At 45.1% G+C, this 27,367-nt stretch overlaps 1 protein-coding gene across 1 annotated transcript in view; it reads right to left on the reverse strand.

Annotated features, from left to right (window-relative positions):
* The window catches only part of grin2db (glutamate receptor, ionotropic, N-methyl D-aspartate 2D, b), a 150,021-nt gene that overhangs the window by 84,329 nt on the left and 38,325 nt on the right, over nt 1–27,367 (reverse strand). The window contains exons 2-6 of the mRNA XM_072460313.1: nt 11,512–11,850; nt 11,010–11,216; nt 10,021–10,287; nt 5,940–6,268; nt 4,860–4,974 (exon numbers count right to left, since the gene is read on the reverse strand). Of these exons, the coding sequence (XP_072316414.1) occupies nt 4,860–4,974; nt 5,940–6,268; nt 10,021–10,287; nt 11,010–11,216; nt 11,512–11,799 (1,206 nt within the window). The 5' untranslated portion in view covers nt 11,800–11,850. The remainder of the gene's footprint in view (nt 1–4,859; nt 4,975–5,939; nt 6,269–10,020; nt 10,288–11,009; nt 11,217–11,511; nt 11,851–27,367) is intronic.

The raw sequence follows: 27,367 nt of genomic DNA on the forward strand, positions 1-27,367 counted from the left end.
CATGTGGACTGGTTGGGCAAACTCCCATGAACCCTCGAGCACCCGATGGAGGGTATAGAGCTGGTCCAGTGTTCCACGACCGGGACGAAAACCACTCTGCTCCTCCTGAATCCGAGGTTCGACTATCGGTCGGATTCTCCTCTCCAGTACCTTGGAATAGACCTTACCCGGGAGGCTGAGGAGTGTGATCCCTCTGTAGTTGGAACACACCCTCCGGTCCCCCTTCTTGAACAGAGGGACCACCACCCCGGTCTGCCAGTCCAGAGGCACGGTCCCCGAACGCCACGCGATGTTGCAGAGACGTGTCAACCAAGACAGTCCTACAACATCCAGATACTTTAGGTACTCAGGGCGGATCTCATCCACCCCCGGAGCCCTGCCACCGAGGAGTTTGCGGACAACCTCAGTGACTTCAGCTTGGGTGATGGATGAGCCAGCCTCCGAGTCCCCGGTCTCTACTTCCTCTTCAGAAGACGTGACTGAGGGATTAAGGAGATCCTCAAAGTATTCCTTCCACCGTCCGACGACATCCCCAGTCGAGGTCAGCAGGCCTCCACCCGCACCGTAAACGGTGTTTGTGAGACACTGCTTCCCCTTCCTGAGGCGCCGGACGGTTTGCCAGAATTTCTTTGGTGCCGACCAATAGTCCTCCTCCATGGCCTCCCCGAACTCCTCCCAGGCCCGGGTTTTTGCCTCTGCGACAGCACGAGCCGCGGCTCGCTTGGCCTGCCGATACCCGTCGATGACCTCCGGAGACCTACAAGCCAGAGTGGCCTGATAGGCCTCCTTCTTTAGTCTGACGGCATCCCTTACTTCCGGTGTCCACCACCGGGTTCGGGGGTTGCCGCCACGACAGGCACCGGAGACCTTGCGACCACAGCTCCGAGCAGCCGCATCAACAATGGAGGCGGAGAACATGGTCCACTCGGACTCAATGTCCCCAGCCTCCCCCGGGACATGGGAGAAGCTCTCCCGGAGGTGCGAGTTGAATACCCTACTGACAGAGGGCTCCACTAGACGTTCCCAACAGACCCTCACAATGCGCTTGGGTCTGCCAAGTCTGTCCGGCTTCCTCCTCCGCCAGCGGATCCAACTCACCACCAGGTGGTGATCGGTTGACAACTCTGCCCCTCTCTTCACCCGAGTGTCCAAGACACGCGGCCGGAGGTCTGATGACACGACAACTAAGTCGATCATTGACCTCCGGCCTAGGGTGTCCTGGTGCCATGTGCACTGATGGACACCCTTGTGCTTGAACATGGTGTTCGTTATGGACAATCCGTGGCTAGCACAGAAGTCCAATAACTGAACACCGCTCGGGTTCAGATCGGGGAAGCCGTTCTTCCCGATCACCCCTCTCCAGGTGTCACTGTCATTGCCCACGTGGGCGTTGAAGTCCCCCAGTAGAACAACGGAGTCCCCGGTCGGTGCACTGTCCAGTACCCCTCCCAAGGACTCCAAGAAGGCCGGGTACTCTGCACTGCTGTTCGGCCCGTAGGCCGCCACAACAGTGAGAGACCTGTCCCCCACCCGAAGGCGGAGGGACGCGACCCTCTCGTTCACCGGGGTAAACTCCAACACGTGGCGGCTGAGCTGAGGGGCTATCAGCAAGCCCACACCAGCCCGCCGCCTCTCCCCGCGGGCAACACCAGAGAAGTGGAGCGTCCAGCCCCTCTCGAGGAGATGGGTTCCAGAGCCCAAACTGTGCGTGGAGGTGAGGCCGACTATATCTAGTCGGTATCGCTCAACCTCCCGCACAAGCTCAGGCTCTTTCCCCCCCAGCGAGGTGACATTCCATGTCCCCAGAGTTAGTCTCTGTGTCCGGAGATCTGGTCGCCGAGGCCCCTGCCGTCGACTGCCGCCCAGATCTCTCTGCACCGGCCCCCTATGGATCCTCCTGCGGGTGGTGGGCCCACGGGAGGGCGGCCCCACGTCGCTCTTTCGGGCTGTGCCCGGCCGGGCCCCGTGGGGTAAGACCCGGCCACCAGGCGCTCGCCATGGAGCACCCATCCCAGGCCTGGCTCCAGGATGGGGCCCCGGTGACGCCGATCCGGGCGACGTGAACTGCCTTGATTGTGTCGTCGTCATAAGAGGCTTCTGAACCGATCTTTGTCTGACCCGTCACCTAGGACCTGTTTGCCTTGGGAGACCCTACCAGGAGCATGAAGCCCCCGACAACATAGCTCCCGGGATCATTCGGGCACTCAAACCCCTCCACCACGTTAAGGTGTCGGCTCAAGGAGGAAATAAATACATTATTCATTAAACTCCACCGCCACCAGTTTAAAGTGTCTCCAGAAATGTGCACGTTCGACACAGGTACTGCACGAATTGTAGCTTTTGTGTGTTTCAATGGGAGAAAAAACAACAAGATACTGAGCTAATCATGCTGGAATATTGTGCAACACATGAGTGGTTTATTTTTATTTGCAGTAAATGTGGCTGCTTAGCTTTTGGCTGAATAAATTCAACACAACTTACAAATCACAAAACACAAAATGCAAACTAAAGCAAAAATAACACTACAGTTACACAGTGTCGTGTAATTAAGCTATTCCGTGTATTGGGCTGTTTATGTCTATGCTCCTTCTTAAAAGGGTAAAAATAACTCTTAGGGCATAACGCAATCCAAAGCAACTTTTCCTCACAAATCTACAATGAATAAATACCTCCAGGACGCAACAAAAATGAATTCTTCGTAGCAACAAATTGACAACATGGCTCTAGATGTGTCTTCCATTATTTAGCAGGGCATTTGTGCTCCTCACTGCAACATGAGCCTCTAAATATTTATTGTTATGTGATACATGAACAATCGGCTGACAATTCTGAGCATGTGTAAAGACCTCAATGATGGATGGTCGTGGTTACTGCAAATTGATTGTATTAAACCGTAATTGTTTTCCATGAAGAAATGGTGGGAGTAAAATAAAACCACGTCGAGCGGATTTGCATGTGCATATGTAAACAGTGTTGGTGGGGCCAAGCGCTGACACAGGAAGCTAACAGAAGTGGATTTAACTACTTAAAGATTTGCTGTGTCATGTGCACTAGGCTTAAGGTTTTTGTCAAGGTGCCATGACAAAAATGGGCTAGACTTTTCCAGTATAGCTTCGGCTGCAGTTTTCAGCTTTCTGCTTTTTACGTTCTAGTTGTATTGCACTGTGGCTTTGATGCTGTATGGACCGTCATAATGTACACAGAAGAATAAGGCGCTTATGCAGGGACCAGTGTCAGGTTTGGCAGGCGCCTCCTGTCTCTGGCAGGAGTGACACAGGAAGGTGCAACTCTGACAATATTTAGAAAGCACTTCTCTCACAGACATTCAGTCGAGTCACAGTGAGCCACATAAAACAGATAAGTCTCACAAGTAAACACAGCTTTTATCAGCAGCTCAAGCCACACACAAGAAAAAACGGCCAAAATCACTTCACTCTGGCACAATATAGAGAGGAAAATACACAGGGGCAAACCAAAGGACACAACATGTTTGAAAACATGTTTTTTAATTACAGAGAGTAAATTAAGAAATTGTTCATTAAATTCTGGTCAAATCCTGGAAGCGGCTTTGTGTGTCATGTCCAAAACACACCAGAGTAAAACCAGGGTAATAGTGGTAAGGCCTTAGTCCTGGTCTGCAGTGTTCTCGCTGAGCAGAGCTGGAGCTTCCAGCTAATGCTGCAGTGATTGTAAAGAGAACATTAAATATTCAGGCAGGCCAGTGGCAAAGATGTGCATAATACGCAGATAGAAGCGTCTAATCCTCAGTCGCACTGTGTGCAATAGAATGTGCAGTAGGCTGTGTGCAGGTGGTGTAAAGAAAGCGTACTATAGAGTGCACATGTGTGGCTGTGTGTTTATGTGGGCGGGCTCTGTACCCCAGGTTAGCGAGAGTCGGAAGACCAGTTTCTAATTGAAAGGGATTTGTGGGATAAGGCAGAAGTCAGCGCGCTGCAGCACGCTGTGACTGGACTCTGGTGAGCTGTTAAGCCCAGCAGGAGGCTGAGAAGCACCAATATGTGGATCCACTGTATCTATAGTGTGTGAGCATGACTGTATTTCTGTGGGAAAGGAAGGACTGCTGTCAAAGAGTATGTAGTGTGGAGAAAATGAGCCGCCATGTCTTCTGACACTGACAAGTGTAAAATCCTGTATTAGAGGAAAAGCATTTTGAGCAGGTGACAACAATCCTATAAACCAGCTCTTTACAGAATATACAAGACAAGCCACAGCAACTGGTGCACAGCAAAACACACAACATTATTTGACCACACATCTGCAAAAGGGAATTGACTAGTCTATTCATCATCAATTTGCCGTAGCATCCTTTGCTTTAGTCCCACGCAGCAGAAAGCATCCTCTGTAGCAGCTCTGTCAGGGCATAACAGTGCGGTCAAATGGTCATCATCGAGCGTCCAGCGGCGAGCGTACATCGCCTGCAGCTGCGGTTGTGAGGCATACATCAGTGAGGCTCTCTGACCTGCCTGTCCCTGCTGTCTGCTTCATAACGAACAGCATCCCGCAGGAGCGCACATGTTCACACTAACGCTCACATGTACCACACTGCTTAAATCAGCACAAACCCTGCTCTCATTTATAATAAAAGCCTTTTGTTCCCGCGCCTCTGCAGCAGACCATAAATGAGTCCACAGCTACATCCACTAAACATACGCTTGATGTAATGCACACTAGCGTTCACATTCACACATTCAACTGGGACTAAAGACAGATCCAAACCAGGACCAGAACAGGACCAAACCAAGTCTACATCAGGTCTAAAATGGGCTCAAACCAGAACAAGAGACTCGCAGAGAGCTGTAACTGTTTAGATGGATGTATTATAAAAACATAATCCTTACATCTTCCCATCCACGTCCAGGAGTCCAGGAAATAACATCTAGGAAGGGGTTTGCCAGGTATCCATCGCTGTCGAAGGAGTAGTCCCTGCCACCGAGCGTAATGTTGCCGAAATACCTGAAGGCAATAGAGCAAGATGAATGACAGAGAGTAAATAGGTGTTCAATAGACTCATTATATACACAGTTTATTGATTTGTTTCTATGATTTCATGTCAGAGTGCTGTGCATCAGAGCCTTTACCTGAAACAACCTCAGATTTTTGCACAGGGTCCGTGTTCTAGTCAAATCTACTAACAAATGATTAGATTTTTCATTTTCTGCTTCTTTGAACCCGATGCCAGTAGCAGTGGATGCGAGCACCGCACTGACTCCTGGTGTCATTATTCTGACTTCAAACCACAATGCCTGACTGTTCCATGACAGATCGGCTGTAATGAAGCAGAAGCTTGTAATTACAAAGAGTGAGCAGCAGGTAGCACTACAAAAGAAAATGCTCTGTCTAATATTGCCCTCTCTTAGACATAATTGAACTCATTGATGGAAAAATTGTGATGCCATTAAGGTATTTTCAACCATAAGAAAAATCTGGTGATCTGGTGAATGATGTAATGTAGACAAGATATTTCAGGGGTTTTCACTCTTTTGGTTCAACATCTGCATATACTGTACACTCAAATATATATATATATACACACACAGTAAGTGCAGATTTCTGCCACTCTTCAGTGGCATGAAATTGAAGCTGAATGATAAGCACCGTCACTTGGCCTACCTGTTGGAGTGCACTGCTGTCTGCTGCAAAGCCTATGAGGAATATATTAAAGCTGCTTCATGAATATACATGAGACATGCTCCGCTTGCTACAGATGCTGGGCTAATTTTGCCAACTCACAACTACACACACCAACAAGATCTATTTTGCGCGGATGATAGCCAGACCGAGCTTCAGATATCCCCAGAGCGCCTGATCTCTGGGTTAGGGTTAGGGTTAGCGCCATCTGCATCAATCAAGCTTTTATTCTCTTTAGCAAAAGATGGTGTTAACTACACTGTACCCTTTTCATATTTGTAACGTCTCACCTCATGCGGCCTCGTACTCTCTGGGTCTGGTTGGCATCAGTCATGCAGTTGGTGACAAAGTTTGGCCCTCCAGTGGTGCCGTAGTCCTTTCGCATGGCCACGGCTCCGTGGGTGAGCACAGACACACCACGGGCGATTCTCCGCCGGGGTTCGTCCCTCCAGCCCTGGGGCCGCACGGCAAACAGCGCCCTGGGCATCGTGTCCATGCTTAGCCCAGACAGCGCCGGCCCCACAGCAAACCACATGTGAGAGGCCCCCGCCTGACCGGCCAACCAGGCAGCCTTAAAAACCAACTCTGCTTCCTCCTGCGAGCAGTACAGCAAACGCACCTACGGGACGGTAGGAGCAGGAAGGGGTGAGGGACACACACACACATACACCCTAGTGAGATCAGGAGGGGACAGGGACATGGAGCAGACAGACAAGGAGCTAGGACACAACCAGGATGAACTCAGATGCTGCCTCAAAGATGTATCTGTGCTGGAGAAGGTGAGACAGGAGAGAGAGCAGTGTGGATGCGATAAGCTTCATGGGATTAGCCGTATGTTCAGAGAAAATCAGACGCACAGAACAAGGCTGCGTGCCAACACCACCAAGAGGGTCAGCGCCTAATGAGCCTGGGCCTGATGAAATGATTTACATTCATGAATAATAACAGTAAAACAAGACAGAGGAATTGTAACAGAGTCTATGGCAGAGAGGAGGAGTCAGGAAGGGAAGGAAGGTTAGAAGCCAAGCACACCTGAGGGAAAGCAAGGCAAGAGGTTAAACTTGGACATGTGTTTTTAAAAGCCGGGCAGAGACAATGGACCTGAGACCACAGCGGGGGCTAAACGAAGAAAGGGGGGGAGGCGCAGAGATGCAAACAGGGCACTCCTCGGAGAATGGGACCATTGGGGACGGCAAAAAAAAAGCAAGAGAGGACAGATTTTAGTTAAACAAGGCCCTTATGAGATGAGAGCGATGAGCAGGTACTGTTCACTGTCTCTATTGAGCAAGAGAGGCAGAAATACAATGTTATAGCGGGTGCATATAGAAAGACATCAGCGACAGTAGAGGAGCCCTCTGCCACAAATGCTGAGGTAAGGAGGGCTGGAGATGAGGCTCAAAATGTACCAAAGGAGGTTTTACAGGGTTAGAGGGGAAATTGAACGGGGAAAGAGCGAAGTGACAAAAGAAAGATGGATCCGGGGAGAAAAGGGCTGTGGAGAGCTTAAACGCTGACTGATACGAAATGCGCTATAAGTAAAAAAGTGTAACATAAACCTAGGACAAATGGGGCGGTAAGGAAATGAGAAACAAATGAGTATTAAAGGACACGTAGGAAAGCGGGCCGGGAGTACATTTTAAGAAAGGTGCCTTCATTGAATTTTGAACCGTAATGGCTTGGCAAAACAATCCCGCCTGTATGCCAATAAACCTCTAGTGAATTAGAAGGGGGTTGGGAGACGGGGGGGAGGGGGGAGCTTTTAGACACAGACACACACAACACTTAAAAACAGGAAATGAAGAAAAACAGTGAAATGCAACAGCACAAGAGAAAAAGAGTCTGAAATGTATCGTTTCTTAACATTATATTAAATCTGTCGAATGGTGAAAAGTACTGCAGGGAGGACGCCGTGGAAACCGTGAAGAGTGCGTCCATCATGGAAATACTGCATTTTGTCATTAAATGTGTCAAGAGTGCTCTGGGGTTGCAACTACTGGCAAATTGAAAAGTGAAGTAGTTTGTTAAAAAAGCATGGAAAATGGCTAAGGTACATGGAGAAGTAGTCTAGAGGCGGTTTATATACTTTAAAAACACAGAGGAGCTTCATGGATTACAACATGTAGACGTATAACACATAATAAACAGGCACATAGTATTACGGACACGATTACGGACACGATTACGGACACGATTACGGACACGATTACGGACACGCTCACGGACACGATTACGGACACATGCACAACAAATGCACAACTCATGCACAACACATAACTCCAGGTGTGAGGACACAGCATTATCACATGGTAAAAAGTGTCATAAAGCACATTTAGCATAAACAGGCACTTTAAAGGCACTCTGTAACTTTTCTGGTGGAGGATACCAACTTGTCTCCTTGAGGAGGTTATAGCATTGTCTGTGCCTAGTGTGGAGCAGCCTCTCCACAGATCTGACCTGTAACTTGGCCTGATGGTCACCTGTTTGTCCATCGAAAATCAGATACGAAACTAAATGCGCATTATACTCATTTGGACAAGTATAGATACTAAAAAAACCATTAACAGGACAAAATGGGACCGTTCATAAACAGTTTAGGAATGATTTTGAGCCTAATCCAAATGGTAATAAGACCGTGATCTTTAATAAAAGAAAGTATGTTATGTTGTGTTTAATCCAAATTAGCAAGTTTAATGCTAAAACTGTGGAAGATTTCTCCATAACAATATTTTCACAACGCATGGAATAGGCTAAACGTGTGAATGTCTTGATTCAGGTTTAGAGTGAATGGATAGATTTAGCCACAAAAAGGCCAGAAATATCCCTTTATTACTCTAGATGTTTCTGTCTCTCTTTGAGGTAATTTTTTTTAAGTTTTGCATATCAAAAACATGCTCGAAATGTCTCTCCTTGCACATCTCTAACACATCAAAGGCGACATTATCAATCCTTGAGTAACATTGCCCACCTCTAGTGACAAAACCCCTCACCAGAAAAACGACATAGGACACCTTTAAACATCACTCAGCGAAACGCACGCCTTGACAACGCAATCAAAAGCATTTATTAACCTGGAGAGGGAACGCGCTTTGGGAAGAGGTGTTTGTTATAAGGTGCAATAAGCCCACAGAGCACGACACTGCACTGCACAAGCGTTATATTAGCAGTGACACTAGCAAAGAGGAGGTTAAGGAATCCAATACACATGCACCAGCAGCTAATCGACACTAGCGCGCTGGCACACACGCTGCAGTGGCCATGCTGAGACATAAGCAATGACATTGAAACCGAGATTAAACCAAGCCGAGAAAACAGAGGGGTCCTGCAGTTGTGAGGGGAGCGAGGGGGGATGAACAAATGTCTACGGGGGAATGGAAAAGGGAAAAATCGTCAAAGAACGTCAAGGCTTGTCTCCGGGCAAAGAATAAGGTGCGGGGAGGAGATGGAACGAAGCGGTGCATAAGGTCAACGTAGATTTTAAGGGAAGACGGACAGTGGCGTTCATGATGGAGTGTGTGGGAGATTAGAAAATATGGAAAGAACAAGCAAACTTTGTGAGAGAGGAATTAGATCAGGCAAAGTAAATGCAACAACCAAAAACCACAAATCATTCTGTCAACAGGTTTTGTTTGTTTGTGTGTGTGTGTGTGTGTGTGTGTGTGTGGACTCTTGAACAACAGCTCTTGAAATAGGTTGCGTTCACGTCCCGTCGTAAAGAGGGAGGGGCTTCAATGGGGAAGGAAGTCACTGTTTTTGAAAGAAGTGACCAAACACAAATGTTGAACCAGATTTGTGAGAGATGAGGTCCACAGACCGACTAGAATCTCTCTGTTTGTGTTTGAGTTGTGCCACATTTTGACGAGATCCAACTGAACATTGCACAACATCGTTTTTTTGTTTAATGTGGTTTGGCAGAGATAAAACCTTATAAAACAGGACCAAACATCTGTGTTTTAATGAAATGTTTGTGCTCATTTGAACGCAGCCTATAAGTTGGTGCATCACACCAAAAAGACAAGACGCTTCACATGGTTTACCCAGTGGAGATGAAGGGAAGAAAGTTACGGGTGAAGGTTATTCAGGCAGTTAGTTCATGTGAGGGTAAACCGCTGTCAAGTATTTAGTCTCACTGAGGCCAATCGACAGAATAGAGTTGTGTTTTTTCTTGTTTGTTTCGGTGCTTTGGCAGATGAGTAGGAAAAGAAGAACGGAGTGATAGAGGAGAGAGGGGAGAGAGAGATGCGGAGGTACAGAGGGAGAGACGAAGAAGGAAGGAAAAAGCTGGGTGCCACCTGTGAGAGGAGCGGCCCCTGGTGGTGATGTGCAGCACTTCCTCCTGTCTCCTCCTGTCCCCCTCCCTCCCCCCTGTCTCACCTGCGCCTCGTTCTCCTTCAGCAGTCTGCGCGTGCGGAGCCCCTCACGGTCATCGGTCACGTTCAGGATCACCACACTCTTCTTCTCCCAGCCGATGAACGAGCCGTCCGTCAGGCCCTCCACCACCGACAGGAAGTCCTGGTATCCATGGTGACGCGTGGACACCACCGAAAAGGCGGTCCAGTCGTACTCCTCCAGCACCTCGAAGATGACCTCCAGCTGTAGCGCCGTGGAGGAGCTGAACTGGAGAAAGATGGAACCTGTTTCCTGATTAGGAGAGAGCAGCAGATGAGGATTAATATTTGGCAGAGAAAGTGGTGTATGTAATACAGCGCTTTGAACTGCACCGTGTTTTTGCACAATGTTGCAGCATCAAGGGGTTTGAAGTTTTACAGAACAGCACTTATGCAGCTGCAGGGCGAGAGCAGCACCGATTGTTCCACAAATTCTCTCATGACGTCCAGAAAAAACGCTTCCTAAAAAGTGAGTTCTATTTGCAGCCGATGGTGCAAGGGTGCCTCTTCAAAGAGCGCCATCAAAGAATTTCAATTTGATTTCTCAACAGGAGCTGAATGTGCTATTTGTAAGCACAAATACTTGTTGTCTTAGACTAGTTTTCCAAATATAAAGAAATCAAACAAAACTGTAAAAGTCATTACATTATACATTCTCATTTGATTACTTCTTGCAGGCACATTAGAGCAAGATGGATGCCATTTAGAGATCAAACAGTAGAGACTGGAGGGCCGCTGGCCCTGACCTTCAGTGTTTCCTCCTTCTCTCTGGACCCTCTGTGCTCCTCTGAATAAGAAACACACAACATCCCTGTACTGTGTGTTCCTGCAACACTATGACACTTGATAATTTATGTTTCACTTTCCATGGGTCTCATGGGTCACCATCACACACATTTCTTAATGTCTGTGACCTTATAGATTTTTCCTTTTACCCAACACCCCCCTCCCCTCCCCCTCACAGCCATCTCCTACCTGTGGCATTCTCCCCAGCCCAGCTCCCCCTCCTACTGCCACTATGGGCAGTCCAGTCTGGGCCGAGACAAACTCCAGCATTGGGGCAAGTGGGCCCCAGGCCGTCCGCGGGGGCCTCTCCTCTTCATACACCAGACCCTGCAGGGGCCGTGCAGCCAGAAGCTCACACAGCTGGGACAGCACAGTCTTTGGACTACTGTCATTCACCTGCAGCAGAAGGAGGGACACAACAGACAGAGGTCAGAGTGAGCGAGTGTGTACAACATACATGTGCACGTGTAGTACAGAGAAGGTGAATGTGTGGGTTAGTCACTACATGAAAGGTGCATGTGCAGAACATAGAAAGTGCATGTGGTGCAGACAGTAGAGCGGTGGTCAAAGAGCAGTCTCATTCACACAACAGTGAGCAGCTCATTCAAAACTCAGATTGAGGGGCATATGAATAATGGAGGGTCATTGTCAGTCCCTGTGTTAAATACTGAATGAGAAGGAGGTGTCTGACCTGTAGCCAGATGACATTCGCAGAGCCCCACTGGGTGACCACACTCTCTCCTAAGGACCCATAGACTCGACCAAAGCCCGGGTACAGCACCCGCCCCCCAGGCCCCGCCACAGCCGCCTCGGCCTGCACCGTGGAGCCAGCGTGGATAACTGCAATGTTGAAGTTCATGATGGCCCCTGCATCGCGTTCCCGTGGGCTGGGCCGGAGCAGGAGGTGGGGGGAGGCGTCCAGCAGACCTGCCCACTCTACCAGCACCAATAGGAGAGAGAGAGTAGGTATAGCGACCATGGCAACCTGCCGAGGGGGGAGGCAGATATATATCGCTCTAAGAGAGGCTGCCTGGGAAGAGAAGTAAAAAAAGTATTAAGACTCAGGTGTTTGTCTTACTCAAGGTTCTATTATTTTCTGAAATAAAATACACAGAGCAACGCATGTGCTGGGGAAATGCTAAGTATGAGGAGAGAGGGGCACAAACTGATCAGAGATTGCATACAAGCAGCAGCGAATAATGAATTCTGAATCCAATCATGGCCTAATAAAAGTTAGCGTTGCCTGGAAAGCACTGAATGAGGAATATGGAATGTAGAGAAGGGAAAACAATGAAGAAGGGAAAGCGAAACTAGATGGAGCGATGAAACGAGCACTATTTGGGCTGCGGGCCGAGGAGAAACAAAGAACAGAAACCGGCCGTTACAGGCAAAGGGTGAAAAGGAAAAGACCGCAAATAGCAGTCGACAACAAAGACGGGGGGGCGGAGGCGGCTATTGTGTCGCATGAATGATAACAACAATTAAGAAGACGGTAAACACACACACGCCCTCAGAAAGCACGCCGACTTTTGGCCAATGGCACGCGGGAGGAGCTGAATGCAGGGCCCAGCACCGTGCCCTGGGAGCACTTTAATGATAGAGCGATATAAGGGTTAATGCAGTAAGCAGCAACATATGCGCACACTCTCAAACCAAAACAGACAAAGATAATGACTACCTGTGAGATAGCAGGGTTAATATGTTAGCCACGCGCGCACACAGGAACACGCCGCATCATTTTCAATTTGCTCTCGGTGCCAAATGCCCTCCCTCCTTTTCTCCATTTCCTTCTCTCGCCGCCTTTTCAAATTCTCCATCTCTTCGGCCTATTTCCATGGCTTCAGGTGCCGGCACAATTGCATTGATTAACCAAGAGACGGGTTGACATAATATTTCCAGTAAGAGTCTCGCTGTCTCCCTTTATTTTGGGTGCGTTCTTCTCCCTCTCTGACCTGATCCTCTTTGTGTCACTCTCTCTGACAGCTCTTTGACCCTGATCATGGGTTTCGGGGGGGAAGTAGACAAAACGAGGATTGTCGGGCGGCGTGAATGAGAGGCAGAAGTGCAGAGCTGAAAAGACTCTAAGTACTGCCACTCTGTAATCATTATGCATTCACCATTTCAATCAAAACTATTACAGTGTGGAAATGAGGGAGCGAATCCAATCACGTGGGCTTTACATTGATCTTAACAAGTGCAAGCTGTGTAGTTAGACCCTTCTACTACTGTATATGCTAGCCTATACGCCAGATACATGTACAGGAAGTATATATTTGATTTTGAGTAACTGTATCTCTTTATTTTGGTGGTTTTCAGAATTCAATTGCTTTCGTAAGATCAAAGGAGTATATTGTGGGTCTTGGTACTTGATTTTTGGCTTCAAACTGCACAGTATTAATGAGAAACATAGAAAATGCAGCTCTTGTGGTGAGTGCGTGCATTTTTTCAATCACTCGCTGATAAATAAATGGATAAATATTGCTGAAAGTAAAGTGACATGAAGCCCATGCCACAGTTTAGACTATAATATGATGCAGCCCAACGTGAGAGTATTGTAAGTATGCTGAATACTGTACTCTGACCATGAAGCACATTACGAAATACATTTGAACGCTGTATTCTGTAACTACATACACTTTTCAAAGTTTTCTTCCCAACACTGCCTAAACCAGGGGTGGGCAATTCTTTTCCTCCGAGGGCCATATTCGAATCCAGGCAAGTAGCGGAGGGCCGGCCCGCCATCATTGGTGTGAAAAAAAAACACAAAAAAAATTAAATATCAAATAAAATATCACTTTTCTGTCAAATATAGGCTATTGAATGTATTATTTAATTCATTTCACGTCATCTATTAAGGATACAAGTGCAGAAAGATGCCTGGGGGCAAAAAAGGAAAAAATTATCATTTTACTTGGACAAGCTTGGCGGGCCGGATTGAAAGGCCCGGCGGGCCTGATGTGGCCCGTGGGCCGTAGTTTGCCCACCCCTGCCCTAAACTGTACATTCATATCAATGCTGACTAATATGTGTCGCTGCCAGAATGAATGATGCAGTGTAATATTCAAACCTTCTTTACCCTTAAGATGATAGATAACCTCATCATTGTACTATACTGTATTTGATATTAACTTTTATGTTTTAGCCAACATGTACACATGTGTGTATTTTTTTGTCTTGTTTTTATTCATACAATGCTAATGCTAAAGCTATATTGTATTTTCTATTATGCTATTGTGTCCACGTAATTCCCCTTAAGGATCAAAACATTTGTCTAAGTCAGGGGTGTCCAAACTTTTTTCACAGAGGGTCACATTTTGAAACTTATACGGAGCAGAGGGCCACAAACAACCCGAAATGACAATTTTTTGCATTTGACATAGTTTTTATAGCTCCACACCTTTAATAAGACTTGGAACATTAATATTATGTTGGTATAACATCGAAATGCTTCAATCTCTCCAATTTGACAGTAAAAACTTCTACTTTTTGTTGTTTGGACCAACTTAGCAGGAAGCCGGAGGGCCCACAAAAATTGGTCTGAGGGCTGCATTTGGCCCCCGGGCCTTAGTTTGAACATACCTGGTCTAAGTCAAAGTTTGCACTTTTCTAGCAATTTTCGCACTATCAATACAGGCCAAATAATTACGTTGCAGACGTTTCTTTTCAAAGTTGACAGCCATAAACCAAATTGAAATACATTAAAGTAGCAGTGCACAATAACCATTCATTCATTGTATTGCAAAATCAATAGTCTTCTCAATATGCTCTTATTTATAATACTCCCAAGGCAATACAATTCTGTTTGTCATTTATCTGGGATGGTACGTGCCAATCCAAAACTTTAAATACTGAAGTACTTCTAGAAGCAAGCATCCGCACAAGTGAAAAAGTACAATACATTGTCACACGTTACTCACATTGGTCGAAGTCAGTCATTTTCTACTTTATTATATACAATAACCATGGGTCTTTTCCAGACAACGGATCAATTTCCACTAGAGTCTGAATGTTTTGGGCCAACCGATATATAAAACGACATCTCCCATTTTACAAACAAAGCACTATAAGTCTATGAGAGACTCTTCAAGACAGGAAAGAGTGTAGCGTGGTGAAGAAGTGGGCCGTACATGCAAAATATCCAGAAGATCGTCCAAATATATAACTTAAACAGCAGAAACGTGCAATGTAATCTCCCTAATATAAGGCTGATACATGATCTTTACAGTTCTTCTTCTTATTTATTACAGTGTATTTATATAGCCCCTCCTTTACAAGGCGATGTGGGTGAAGTGTCTTGCTTGAGGACACAACAGCATCTCCTCTAGCGCCCCATTGTGGTCCCTGGCACACACTTCTGATTATATTTTTGATGAGACTTTTCTCTGAATCATTTCTGTCACCGTCGCCCTGGTTCGGTGCAAGGTTATCATAAATTCAACAAGAATGACCTAACTTGTTGATGAATGAAATCAAAAGCTGCATGATTTAAGACGAAGCAGGTGGAGAGAGAGCAGGGGACAGAGGGAGGACGAAAGTGCAGAAGAGGCCGCCGGTGGGAGGCGGAGCGAAATATGTGAAGAGCAGCCGGAAAAGAAGCATCGATTTGATGCATGCGTATACGTGTTCGGCCTAAACAAACAGTCTTTGGTTTTGAGTGACAGCTCGTGGTCATGTTAGAGTGTGTGGTGGCTTCAGGCAGGAAGGCAGAAAGGAGGAAGTGAGCTGGGATTCACTGGAAAGACACAAGGAGTAAAAGATATGGGAGAACGTATATATGTATGAACGTATATATGTATGAACGTATATGTGTATGAACGTATATGTGTATGAACGTATATATGTATGAACGTATATGTGTATGAAGGTATATATGTATGAACGTATATATGTATGAACGTATATATGTATGAACGTATATGTGTATGAACGTATATATGTATGAACGTATATGTGTATGAACGTATATGTGTATGAACGTATATATGTATGAACGTATATATGTATGAACGTATATATGTATGAACGTATATGTGTATGAACGTATATATGTATGAACGTATATGTGTATGAACGTATATATGTATGAACGTATATATGTATGAACGTATATGTGTATGAACGTATATGTGTATGAACGTATATGTGTATGAACGTATATGTGTATGAACGTATATATGTATGAACGTATATGTGTATGAACGTATATATGTATGAACGTATATGTGTATGAACGTATATATGTATGAACGTATATGTGTATGAACGTATATATGTATGAACGTATATGTGTATGGACGTATATATGTATGAACGTATATGTGTATGAACGTATATGTGTATGAACGTATATATGTATGAACGTATATGTGTATGAACGTATATGTGTATGAACGTATATATGTATGAACGTATATATGTATGAACGTATATATGTATGAACGTATATGTGTATGAACGTATATGTATATGAACGTATATATGTATGAACGTATATGTGTATGAACGTATATGTGTATGAACGTATATATGTATGAACGTATATGTGTATGAACGTATATGTGTATGAACGTATATATGTATGAACGTATATGTGTATGAACGTATATATGTATGAACGTATATATGTATGAACGTATATGTGTATGAACGTATATACATGTATGAACGTGTATATGTATGAACGTATATGTGTATGAACGTATATATGTATGAACGTATATGTGTATGAACGTATATGTGTATGAACGTATATATGTATGAACGTATATATGCATGAACGTATATATGTATGAACGTATATGTGTATGAACGTATATATGTATGAACGTATATGTGTATGAACGTATATATGTATGAACGTATATATGTATGAACGTATATGTGTATGAACGTATATATGTATGAACGTATATGTGTATGAACGTATATATGTATGAACGTATATATGTATGAACGTATATATGCATGAACGTATATATGTATGAACGTATATATGTATGAACGTATATGTGTATGAACGTATATGTGTATGAACGTATGTGTATGAACGTATATATGTATGAACGTATGTGTATGAACGTATATGTGTATGAACGTATATATGTATGAACGTATATATGTATGAACGTATATGTGTATGAACGTATATATGTATGAACGTATATATGTATGAACGTATATGTGTATGAACGTATATATGTATGAACGTATATATGTATGAACCTATATGTATAATAATAATAATAATAATAACTTTTAGTTATATAGCGCTTTTCAGTGACCCAAAGACGCTGAACATATATGAAAAAGGGGGGGGGGTATTTACAGACAGGGGGGGACAACACGTACAATACACATTAATATACAGATAAAATGAACAAGACAGAAGAAGTAGAGAGAAAAAGATGGGGATGTAACAGGGGGTAGAAGAGTAGGCAATGGGGTAGAGGAGGCTAGGGGTAGGGGAGGTCATAGGCTTGGGTGAAGAGGTATGTTTTTAGGCGGGATTTGAATGTTGTGAGTGAGGGAGAGTGGCGGACAGGTTGGGGGAGGGAGTTCCAGAGTCGGGGTGCTGTTCGGGAGAATGCTCTGTCGCCAAAAGTTTTGAGTCGGGATGTTGGTGCAGTCAGGGTGAGAGAGGAGGAGGATCGGAGAGCTCGGGAGGGGCGGTGGGGGATGAGGAGGTCAGACAGGTAGGGGGGGGCAAGGTGGTGAAGAGCTTTGAAGGTGAGGAGGAGTATTTTAAAGTTTATGCGCTGCTTGATGGGGAGCCAGTGGAGAGAGCGGAGAACGGGAGTGATGTGTTCACGGGACCGGGTGTGGGTGAGGAGGCGGGCAGCGGAGTTTTGGACCATTTGGAGTCTGTGGAGGGAATGGGAGGAGATGCCAGTGAGGAGGGAGTTGCAGTAGTCAAGGCGGGAGGAGATGAAGGCATGGATGAGGGATTCAGCAGCGGGGAGGGTGAGGCAGTGTCGGATTTTGGCGATGCGGCGGAGGTGGAAGTATGAGGTCTTGACGATGTGGCTGACATGGGGAGTGAAGGAGAGGGTGGGGTCCATGATGACACCGAGATTGCGTACCAGGGTAGAGGGGGTGATGGTCGAGGTGTCGATGCTGAGTGAAAAGGGACCAGTTTTATTGAGAGTGGATTTGGTGCCAATGAGGAGGAGCTCTGTTTTGTCACTGTTCAGTTTGAGGAAGTTGAGAGTGAGCCATGATTTTATTGTAGAGATGCAGGTTTGGATGTGGCTGAGGGGAGGGTTTGGATGTGGGTGAGGGGAGGGTTTGGATGTGGGTGAGGGGAGGGTTTGGATGTGGGTGAGGGGAGGGTTTGGATGTGGGTGAGGGGAGGGTTTGGATGTGGCTGAGGGGAGGGTTTGGATGTGGCTGAGGGGAGGGTTTGGATGTGGCTGAGGGGAGGGTTTGGATGTGGGTGAGGGGAGGGTTTGGATGTGGGTGAGGGGAGGGTTTGGATGTGGGTGAGGGGAGGGTTTGGATGTGGGTGAGGGGAGGGTTTTGGGTGGATTTGGTGGTGAGGTATATCTGGGTGTCGTCAGCGTAGCAGTGAAAGTCCAGGTTGAGTTGGCGGAGGATGTGACCAAGGGGGAAGATGTAGCAGATGAAGAGGAGGGGGCCGAGGACTGAGCCCTGGGGGACCCCCTGCGTTACTGGGGAGAGAGTGGATGAGTGACCGGAGAGGGAAATGAACTGTTGCCTGTTGGTGAGGTAGGATGTGAGCCAGTCAAGTGCAGAGCCCTCAACACCCAGTTGGCGCAGCCTTTGTAGGAGGATGGAATGAACGTATATATGTATGAACGTATATGTATGAACGTATATATGTATGAACGTATATGTGTATGAACGTATATGTATGAACGTATATATGTATATGTATATGTATGAACGTATATATGTATATGTATATGTATGAACGTATATATGTATATGTATATGTATGAACGTATATATGTATGAATGTATATATGTATGAACGTATATATGTATGAATGTATATATGTATGAACGTATATATGTATGAATGTATATATGTATGAACGTATATATGTATATATATATGAATGTATGTAGTAACAACAATGTTCTAAATGCTTTGTTGTTGGTCGGGCGATATGGCAAATGGAGATGGACCATATCATGTTTTTTTATTATGCACAGTTTGTGTTGTTGTTGTCCTTGAGAACTTATGCTTTACAAGTAAACATCATGTATGACTCATTTGTCCAGGAGGCGACTGTCGCAGAGGAAATCATCTGGACAATGTTTTATAAACAAGGCCTTTTGATATTCAGCTCAGAACAGTATCAAGTCGAGCTTCTCACACAGGCTCCTTCAGATTGAAAATTACATTTTTGACAACTTTTGATACTTTAAATAGCGTATACATTGAAAACGACACGATTGTCTACATTCTCTAATCAGGAGTGGAGTTAGCAGTCCATCTACTGGCAGCAGAGGGAAATGAACAAAAAGCTAGCTTTCCCCCGACATGCTGTAAGTTGTAACAAATGAGATTGACTGAAATGTGCAAAACGAGTCGGCCGATGAGTTATGATTTATGGTCTTAAACTTTATGATGTGTTTTATGAGTCTCAGAGAAGGAGAGAGGACGACCTGGTAAACAGGATTAAAGACTGAAGCTAAATACAACTGTTATTGACATAATCAAGTCAATTATGCATATGTGTCCTATGAGGGCGCACGGTGGCAGAGTGGTTAGAGCCTTCATCGAACCCAATAAGGAGATCATGGGCTTGATTCCCGGGCCAGACCGACATCACATGACCTCTATGGGTGGAGTCTGAACCGTGGGTTCCCACTGTCCAAAGACATGTGTGAGGTCAAATGGCCCCAGTGAATGAATGTGAGAGAGAATGTTTGTCTGTCTGTGTGTTAGCCCTGTGACCAGCTGGTCCCTGCACCCCGCCTAAGGCCCAAAGTCACTGGGACAGTCACCCGCAACCCATAATTGGAACACGCGGTATAAAATGTGTCCTATGAACTTTTCTAGATAAAAAGAAATATTGGCTTTTAACTAAAATAACAAGACAGACTTACAATCAATGCCATTTACCACAGAAATTGTGAAATGACTCGTCTAAAGTCTGAACTCTGCTCCAGACCACGTGCTTTTACTGAGGATTGTCTCATGATTCAAAAGATCCACGCGGATATATTCGAAATGAGATGTGATGCTTTGTTTTTGTTTTACTTGAGGAAGAATGGGGTAAAAGTGAAACCCCTCGACGGCCGTCATCACATCATTTGGTGGAGACGGATTGCGCTGCGCCGAGTTTCCAGCCATTAACTGTTAGGTCTGTCACACTATTTCTCTATGAAGTGTTTTCAATGGCAGCGCTCAACCAGCGCTCCACCTACCCACGGCTACACCACAGATGCACTAACTTGTTTTCCCATAGTCCACTTGGCATCCATCCTCCCTCAGGGATGCAGTCTCCCACACGAAGCAAAGTACAAGTAAATTAGACCCAAATCCTCATTGAAATATCTCTTAGCATAGACTTCATTATGTTCCCCAATCTCGACTTGACACACCGGAAACGCCGGCTCAGGCAGAGATACAGACGGAGCAGGGTAGCAGTGCACGGCATTATGGGAAGAGAGTGGGAGATTACGGTTTCATTTGATTTGCCAGTGTAAATGAAGCTTTTGTTAAAATGCAAATCTTTGTAGTTGAGTATTTTTTCCTCCAGTGCCTTTAGAAAGAGCCGTGCTTTTCTTTTGGAACCACTCTTAATCCAGTGGGTATATACTGTGCCGTGAGCCCGGGACTTTACACACTCCAAAATGTTTAAACTAGGCACAATTAATTCAATGGATTTGTCTTTGCTGGATTTTATGTATGGAATCCGTTCAAGCAAAAATGCAGCTCCTAAAATGTATTAACCCTGCTCTTTATGGGCAGTAAAATGAGGTTTATTATCTGCTTTTGTGAAATGTACAATAAGACACTTTGATCTTGATTTGAAGAATGAAAACGTGTTATGCAAGAAATAATGGGACACTTCTATCTGTGTGGAATCCTCAAATCTGACGGTCTAATCAGTGTATACGCCCTGGCTAAAATATTTGTAGTGCAAAGATGATCTTACTGTTTGTCAATCATCATAATGAGCGCTTCAGCATTTTAACAGCAGCCTAATGATTTATTTGGCATGTTTAAACAAAGAGAGCGTATTTACTGCAAACACGCCGGCTGCTGTTCCAAGCAAACTAAAAACACCTTCAGGAATATTTACTGAGCACTTTTTTCTTTTTCAATTCTGAAGGTGGACTTTTATTTATTCATCTACAAATACAAAACAGTAACAGTAGTGAGGACAAAAAGACCAAAAATGCCAAAAGACAGACAAAAACACAGATATTAGACAAATAGAGCGCAAAAATGAGTTATATTATTATTATTACAATCATCACAATGTTACCATATATTGTCGTACATTTATATCTAGTCATCATTTTTAAGCTGGCATTTTTGGATTTGGAATATAAATATTTTTACAGATTTGGGTCCAGAAGTTGCCATCAGGAGTAATTGGAGGGTCATTTCCCCATGTTATTGTTGGTAGACACATAGCCCGAGATGGATTTGAAAATATTTTGTATATTTTAGAGAGAAGTTTCTTTGCAGAGGAGATATTAATCAAGTCTGATACTGCAGGCGGGAGTTCTAAATGTGTGGGTCTGATTTACGGAGCACTTAAGAGCAGCGATAGTCTCAAGCTGACAGAACAGAGGCAGCTCCAGACGAGACAAGAGAGAAAACATCCATGTTGGCCACGCACTCTCCGCTTCCTCTTCCCAAATTGCCAGACACATCAAAAGCAGAAAAAACTCTCATAAATCCTATAATCTTAAAGTTTAACCTTTGCACTCTCCTCTCTAATTGAAAACGTGCATCTAATTCTATGGCTTCTGCATGTGCCAGCCTTAAAACCTTTTTCTATAGTTTTGTTTTTCTGTCGGATTGCAGATGTGTTGAGCCGGTTTATATGAACGCCTCTGTAAATACAGGAACTATCCACTGGAAACAAAAACTGGGAAAAGGGAAATACTTCTTTTACAATAGCTTCAAAAGGTGCATCCATTATTCAACCCCAAAGACATGCTTGTTGTCAGTTGAAAGGGCATAAGATTAACATGACAAATGTATGGAGCCGATCCCTAACAATAATGATAAAGACATCGTCAAAGTCCAAAATGTGAAAGTAATTTAAACGCCCAAAGAAAAGGGACATATAGAGCTCAGGATTGTGTTGTGTGTGTCAGAGAATCTCAGAGAATATATACCGTATTTTCCGGACTATAAGTCTTGTTTTGGCTGGGGTGCGACTTATACTCCAGAGCGACTTATATGTGATATTATTTGTTATTTTCACACTGGCAACCGCATGTCACATGTTGATTATTTTCACACTGACAACCACAAGAGGGCGCTCTAGGCTCTAAGCGACGCAGAAGAAGAATCTGCACTTCCTCTTCCTCTGGAGTTTGTGGAGTTGTTCAGAAGTGACACAGAGGAAGAAGAATTCAATGGATTTAGTGATTGGGGTAAAACTGATGCTTTGGTAAACTTGTTAGCATGTTCTTTATGCTATAGTTATCTGAATAACTGTTCATATGTTACGTTAACATACCAGACACTTACCACAGTTCTGTCTGTGCCTCATGTAGCTGAAGGTGTTAGCGTTAGCATACGTCATGTAGCTGAAGGTGTTAGCGTTAGCATACGTCATGTAGCTGATGGTGTTAGCGTTAGCATACGTACACCTATTCACCATGTTCTCTCATCTGTTATTATTTTAAACTGCATTTACAGATGAAATGTCTGTTCTTGGTCTTGGATTTGATCAAATACATTTCCCCAAAAATGCAACTTATACCCCAGTGCGACTTATAGTCCGGAAAATACGGTACTTATTAATCCAATAGAGATTTTGAATACTAAACTTAGTGTTCATCCAAAAGTATTCTGACACCAGCGTGTGACCAGCTTGTTGTGGTGTTCACTGTTTATATTGTTCATATTATTGTGCACATATGGACGTTTGACGCATCTGCCAGTAATGTCAAGTTTTCGACGCGCCATCTTGAGCTCTGTATAGCATTTTGGAAAGAGGCAGAAGCTCAATGACAGCAGAGCTATTGTACCTCAGCTCTGCCATGACAAGCACAGTGAACACATCATTACCGCAGCCACCAAAGAGCCACAGCCCAGAGCCTCCGAGCACAAAGTGTGGACGTCAGATGGTTGAAAACGGGCCACATTTGATCAGTTATCAGGGCTTAAATACATGCAGATGGAGCCAGGGCCCGCGGTCATGTTTGGCTCAGGCAGAGGAGACGTGCGCTGGGTCTGGAGATGTCTCTGAGCTGTGAATATGAAGCCAGTGTGAACAGGGAAGTGTCTGGATCACATCTTCTCTGTCACACCAAGTAATGAAGCTGGAGAACCCCCCACAGGCCTCAGCCAGGCCCAGGCCCAGGCTAAGGTCCAGATCCACCATCTGAAACCCTGCACAGCCCAGCAATGCCTCTGAGCCTGAATGCTGCCTGAAGATGAAGACTCAATTATGTCTTTTTTCGTCCATCTCAGAGCTTTGCAATGTTCTCTCTATAATTTTCCTGGGTCCATGGCTGTACTATAGAGAAGATGAGATAAAGTGGCGGCGCAGTGTGGTGCCCAGAGTGCACATATATGTGATTCTGTCAGAGTGTGTGTTAGAGCAGCAGAGCAGGAGCAGAGGAATGAAGAGGAGAGTGCAGCTGGAGCTCAATGCTCCTCGTGTTAATTGGCCCATACTTCAATCACAGCCACTGGAGTGTGTCCTCTCTGACGGAACAGATCCTCTCCTGCTCACACCCCTCAGTCATGTCGCCCCCTCTATCCCTCCTCAGTCCTCTTCTCCCTGATAAACCATTCTCTCTCTCTCTCTCTCTCTCCCGGTCTCTCTTTCTCTATCCCAATTATTTTTTTTAAAATGTATTTATCTGTGTATTTGATGTGGACAAAGCTATGCACCAGATGCATTGTTTCAAGTGTTATAGCAAAAAATGCTAATTTTCAACATCTGTCCATTGGACCAATAATCTCTCCCCCTCTTTCTCCCCAATAAACTCTTGTCCAGATGTGCATCAGGCATTTGTTCTCACACTCTTCCTCTCCCTCCCTCCCTCCCTCTCTCTCTCGCCCTCTTTCACCGGCTGCTGTCACTTTGGTCACACGTGTTCATTCAGTCCACTCCTGTGTTATTTATTTACTCACTCATTCACTCATTCATGCAGTGCTTCTTCATTCATTAAATGTCGGCCATGTGTTGCCTCTGTAAAGTGCAGCGTGACCTTCTCTGACTCTAAACTACAGCTCTTGATTCCTCTCACATCGTTCATTCTTCCTTTAGCATTATTTTTACGATGCACTCTGTTTCCTCTCTCTCCTTCTGTCTTTGTGATGCCTGTGGAGCACAGAGGCTCGTGCAGTCTGCTCAGAGCTGCAGCAGTGCAACAGTGCAACAGTGCAGTGTTTTCAGAGCTGCAGCAGTGCAACAGTGTAACAGTGCAACAGTGTAACTGTGCAACAGTGTAACAGTGCAACAGTGTAACTGTGCAACAGTGCAGCAGTGCAACAGTGTAACAGTGCAACAGTGCAACAGTGCAGTGTTTTCAGAGCTGCAGCAGTGCAACAGTGCAACAGTGCAACAGTGCAACAGTGTAACTGTGCAACAGTGTAACAGTGCAACAGTGCAACAGTGTAACTGTGCAACAGTGTAACAGTGCAACAGTGTAACAGTGTAACTGTGCAACAGTGTAACAGTGCAACAGTGCAACAGTGTAACAGTGCAACAGTGCAACAGTGTAACAGTGTAACAGTGTAACTGTGCAGTGTTCTCAGAGCTGCAGCAGTGCAACAGTGCAACAGTGCAACAGTGTAACTGTGCAACAGTGCAACAGTGCAACAGTGCAACAGTGCAACAGTGCAACAGTGTAACTGTGCAACAGTGTAACAGTGCAACAGTGCAACAGTGTAACTGTGCAACAGTGTAACAGTGCAACAGTGCAACAGTGTAACAGTGTAACAGTGTAACAGTGCAGTGTTCTCAGAGCTGCAGCAGTGCAACAGTGCAACAGTGCAACAGTGTAACTGTGCAACAGTGCAACAGTGCAACAGTGCAACAGTGCAACAGTGCAACTGTGCAACAGTGCAACAGTGTAACAGTGTAACAGTGTAACAGTGCAGTGTTCTCAGAGCTGCAGCAGTGCAACAGTGCAACAGTGCAGTGTTTTCAGAGCTGCAGCAGTGCAACAGTGCAACAGTGCAACAGTGCAACAGTGCAACAGTGCAACAGTGTAACTGTGCAACAGTGCAACAGTGTAACAGTGCAACAGTGTAACTGTGCAACAGTGCAACAGTGTAACAGTGTAACAGTGTAACAGTGCAGTGTTCTCAGAGCTGCAGCAGTGCAACAGTGCAACGGTGTAACAGTGTAACAGTGCAACAGTGCAACAGTGCAACAGTGCAACAGTGCAACAGTGCAGCAGTGCAGCAGTGCAACAGTGCAACAGTGCAACAGTGCAACAGTGCAACAGTGCAACAGTGCAACAGTGTAACTGTGCAACAGTGTAACAGTGCAACAGTGCAACAGTGTAACAGTGTAACAGTGTAACTGTGCAACAGTGTAACAGTGTAACAGTGTAACAGTGCAACAGTGCAACAGTGCAACAGTGCAACAGTGCAACAGTGTAACAGTGTAACAGTGCAACAGTGCAACAGTGTAACAGTGCAGTGTTCTCAGAGGTGCAACAGTGTAACAGTGCAACAGTGCAACAGTGCAACAGTGCAACAGTGTAACTGTGCAGCAGTGCAACAGTGTAACAGTGTAAGTGTGCAACAGTGTAACAGTGCAACAGTGCAACAGTGCAACAGTGCAACAGTGCAACAGTGTAACAGTGTAACTGTGCAACAGTCTAACAGTGTAACAGTGTAACAGTGCAACAGTGCAACAGTGCAACAGTGCAACAGTGCAACAGTGCAACAGTGTAACAGTGTAACAGTGTAACAGTGTAACAGTGCAACAGTGTAACAGTGTAACAGTGCAGTGTTCTCAGAGGTGCAACAGTGTAACAGTGCAACAGTGCAACAGTGCAACAGTGTAACTGTGCAACAGTGCAACAGTGTAACAGTGTAACTGTGCAACAGTGTAACAGTGCAACAGTGTAACAGTGCAACAGTGCAACAGTGTAACAGTGCAACAGTGTAACAGTGTAACAGTGCAACAGTGCAACAGTGCAACAGTGCAACTGTGCAACAGTGTAACAGTGCAACAGTGCAACAGTGCAACAGTGCAACAGTGCAACAGTGCAACAGTGCAACAGTGCAACAGTGTAACGGTGCAACGGTGCAACGGTGTAACGGTGTAACAGTGTAACAGTGCAACAGTGTAACAGTGTAACAGTGCAGTGTTCTCAGAGGTGCAACAGTGTAACAGTGCAACAGTGCAACAGTGTAACTGTGCAACAGTGCAACAGTGTAACAGTGTAACAGTGCAACAGTGCAAAAGTGCAACAGTGTAACTGTGCAACAGTGCAACAGTGCAACAGTGTAACAGTGTAACAGTGTAACAGTGCAGTGTTCTCAGAGGTGCAACAGTGCAACAGTGCAGTGTTTTCAGAGGTGCAACAGTATAACAGTGCAACAGTGCAACAGTGTAACAGTGCAACAGTGCAACAGTGTAACAGTGTTACAGTGCAACAGTGTAACAGTGCAGTGTTCTCAGAGGTGCAACAGTGCAACAGTGCAACAGTGTAACAGTGTAACAGTGTAACTGTATAACAGTGTAACAGTGCAACAGTGCAACAGTGTAACAGTGCAACAGTGCAACAGTGCAACAGTGCAACAGTGCAACTGTGTAACTGTGTAACTGTGCAACAGTGCAACAGTGCAACAGTGCAACAGTGCAACAGTGTAACAGTGTAACTGTGCAACAGTGTAACAGTGCAACAGTGCAACAGTGCAACAGTGCAACAGTGCAACAGTGCAACAGTGTAACAGTGTAACTGTGCAACAGTGCAACAGTGCAACAGTGCAACAGTGCAACAGTGCAACAGTGCAACAGTGCAACAGTGTAACAGTGTAACAGTATAACAGTGTAACAGTGTAACTGTGCAACAGTGTAACAGTGTAACAGTGCAACAGTGCAAAAGTGCAACAGTGTAACGGTGCAACGGTGTAACGGTGTAACAGTGTAACAGTGCAACAGTGTAACAGTGTAACAGTGCAGTGTTCTCAGAGGTGCAACAGTGTAACAGTGCAACAGTGCAACAGTGTAACTGTGCAACAGTGCAACAGTGTAACAGTGTAACAGTGCAACAGTGCAAAAGTGCAACAGTGTAACTGTGCAACAGTGCAACAGTGCAACAGTGTAACAGTGTAACAGTGTAACAGTGCAGTGTTCTCAGAGGTGCAACAGTGCAACAGTGCAGTGTTTTCAGAGGTGCAACAGTATAACAGT

The sequence above is a fragment of the Eucyclogobius newberryi genome, unplaced genomic scaffold, assembly GCF_026437365.1.
Source record: "Eucyclogobius newberryi isolate DKJ021-1_F unplaced genomic scaffold, fEucNew1.0.hap1 SCAF_3, whole genome shotgun sequence".
Lineage (NCBI taxonomy): Eukaryota > Metazoa > Chordata > Actinopteri > Gobiiformes > Gobiidae > Eucyclogobius > Eucyclogobius newberryi.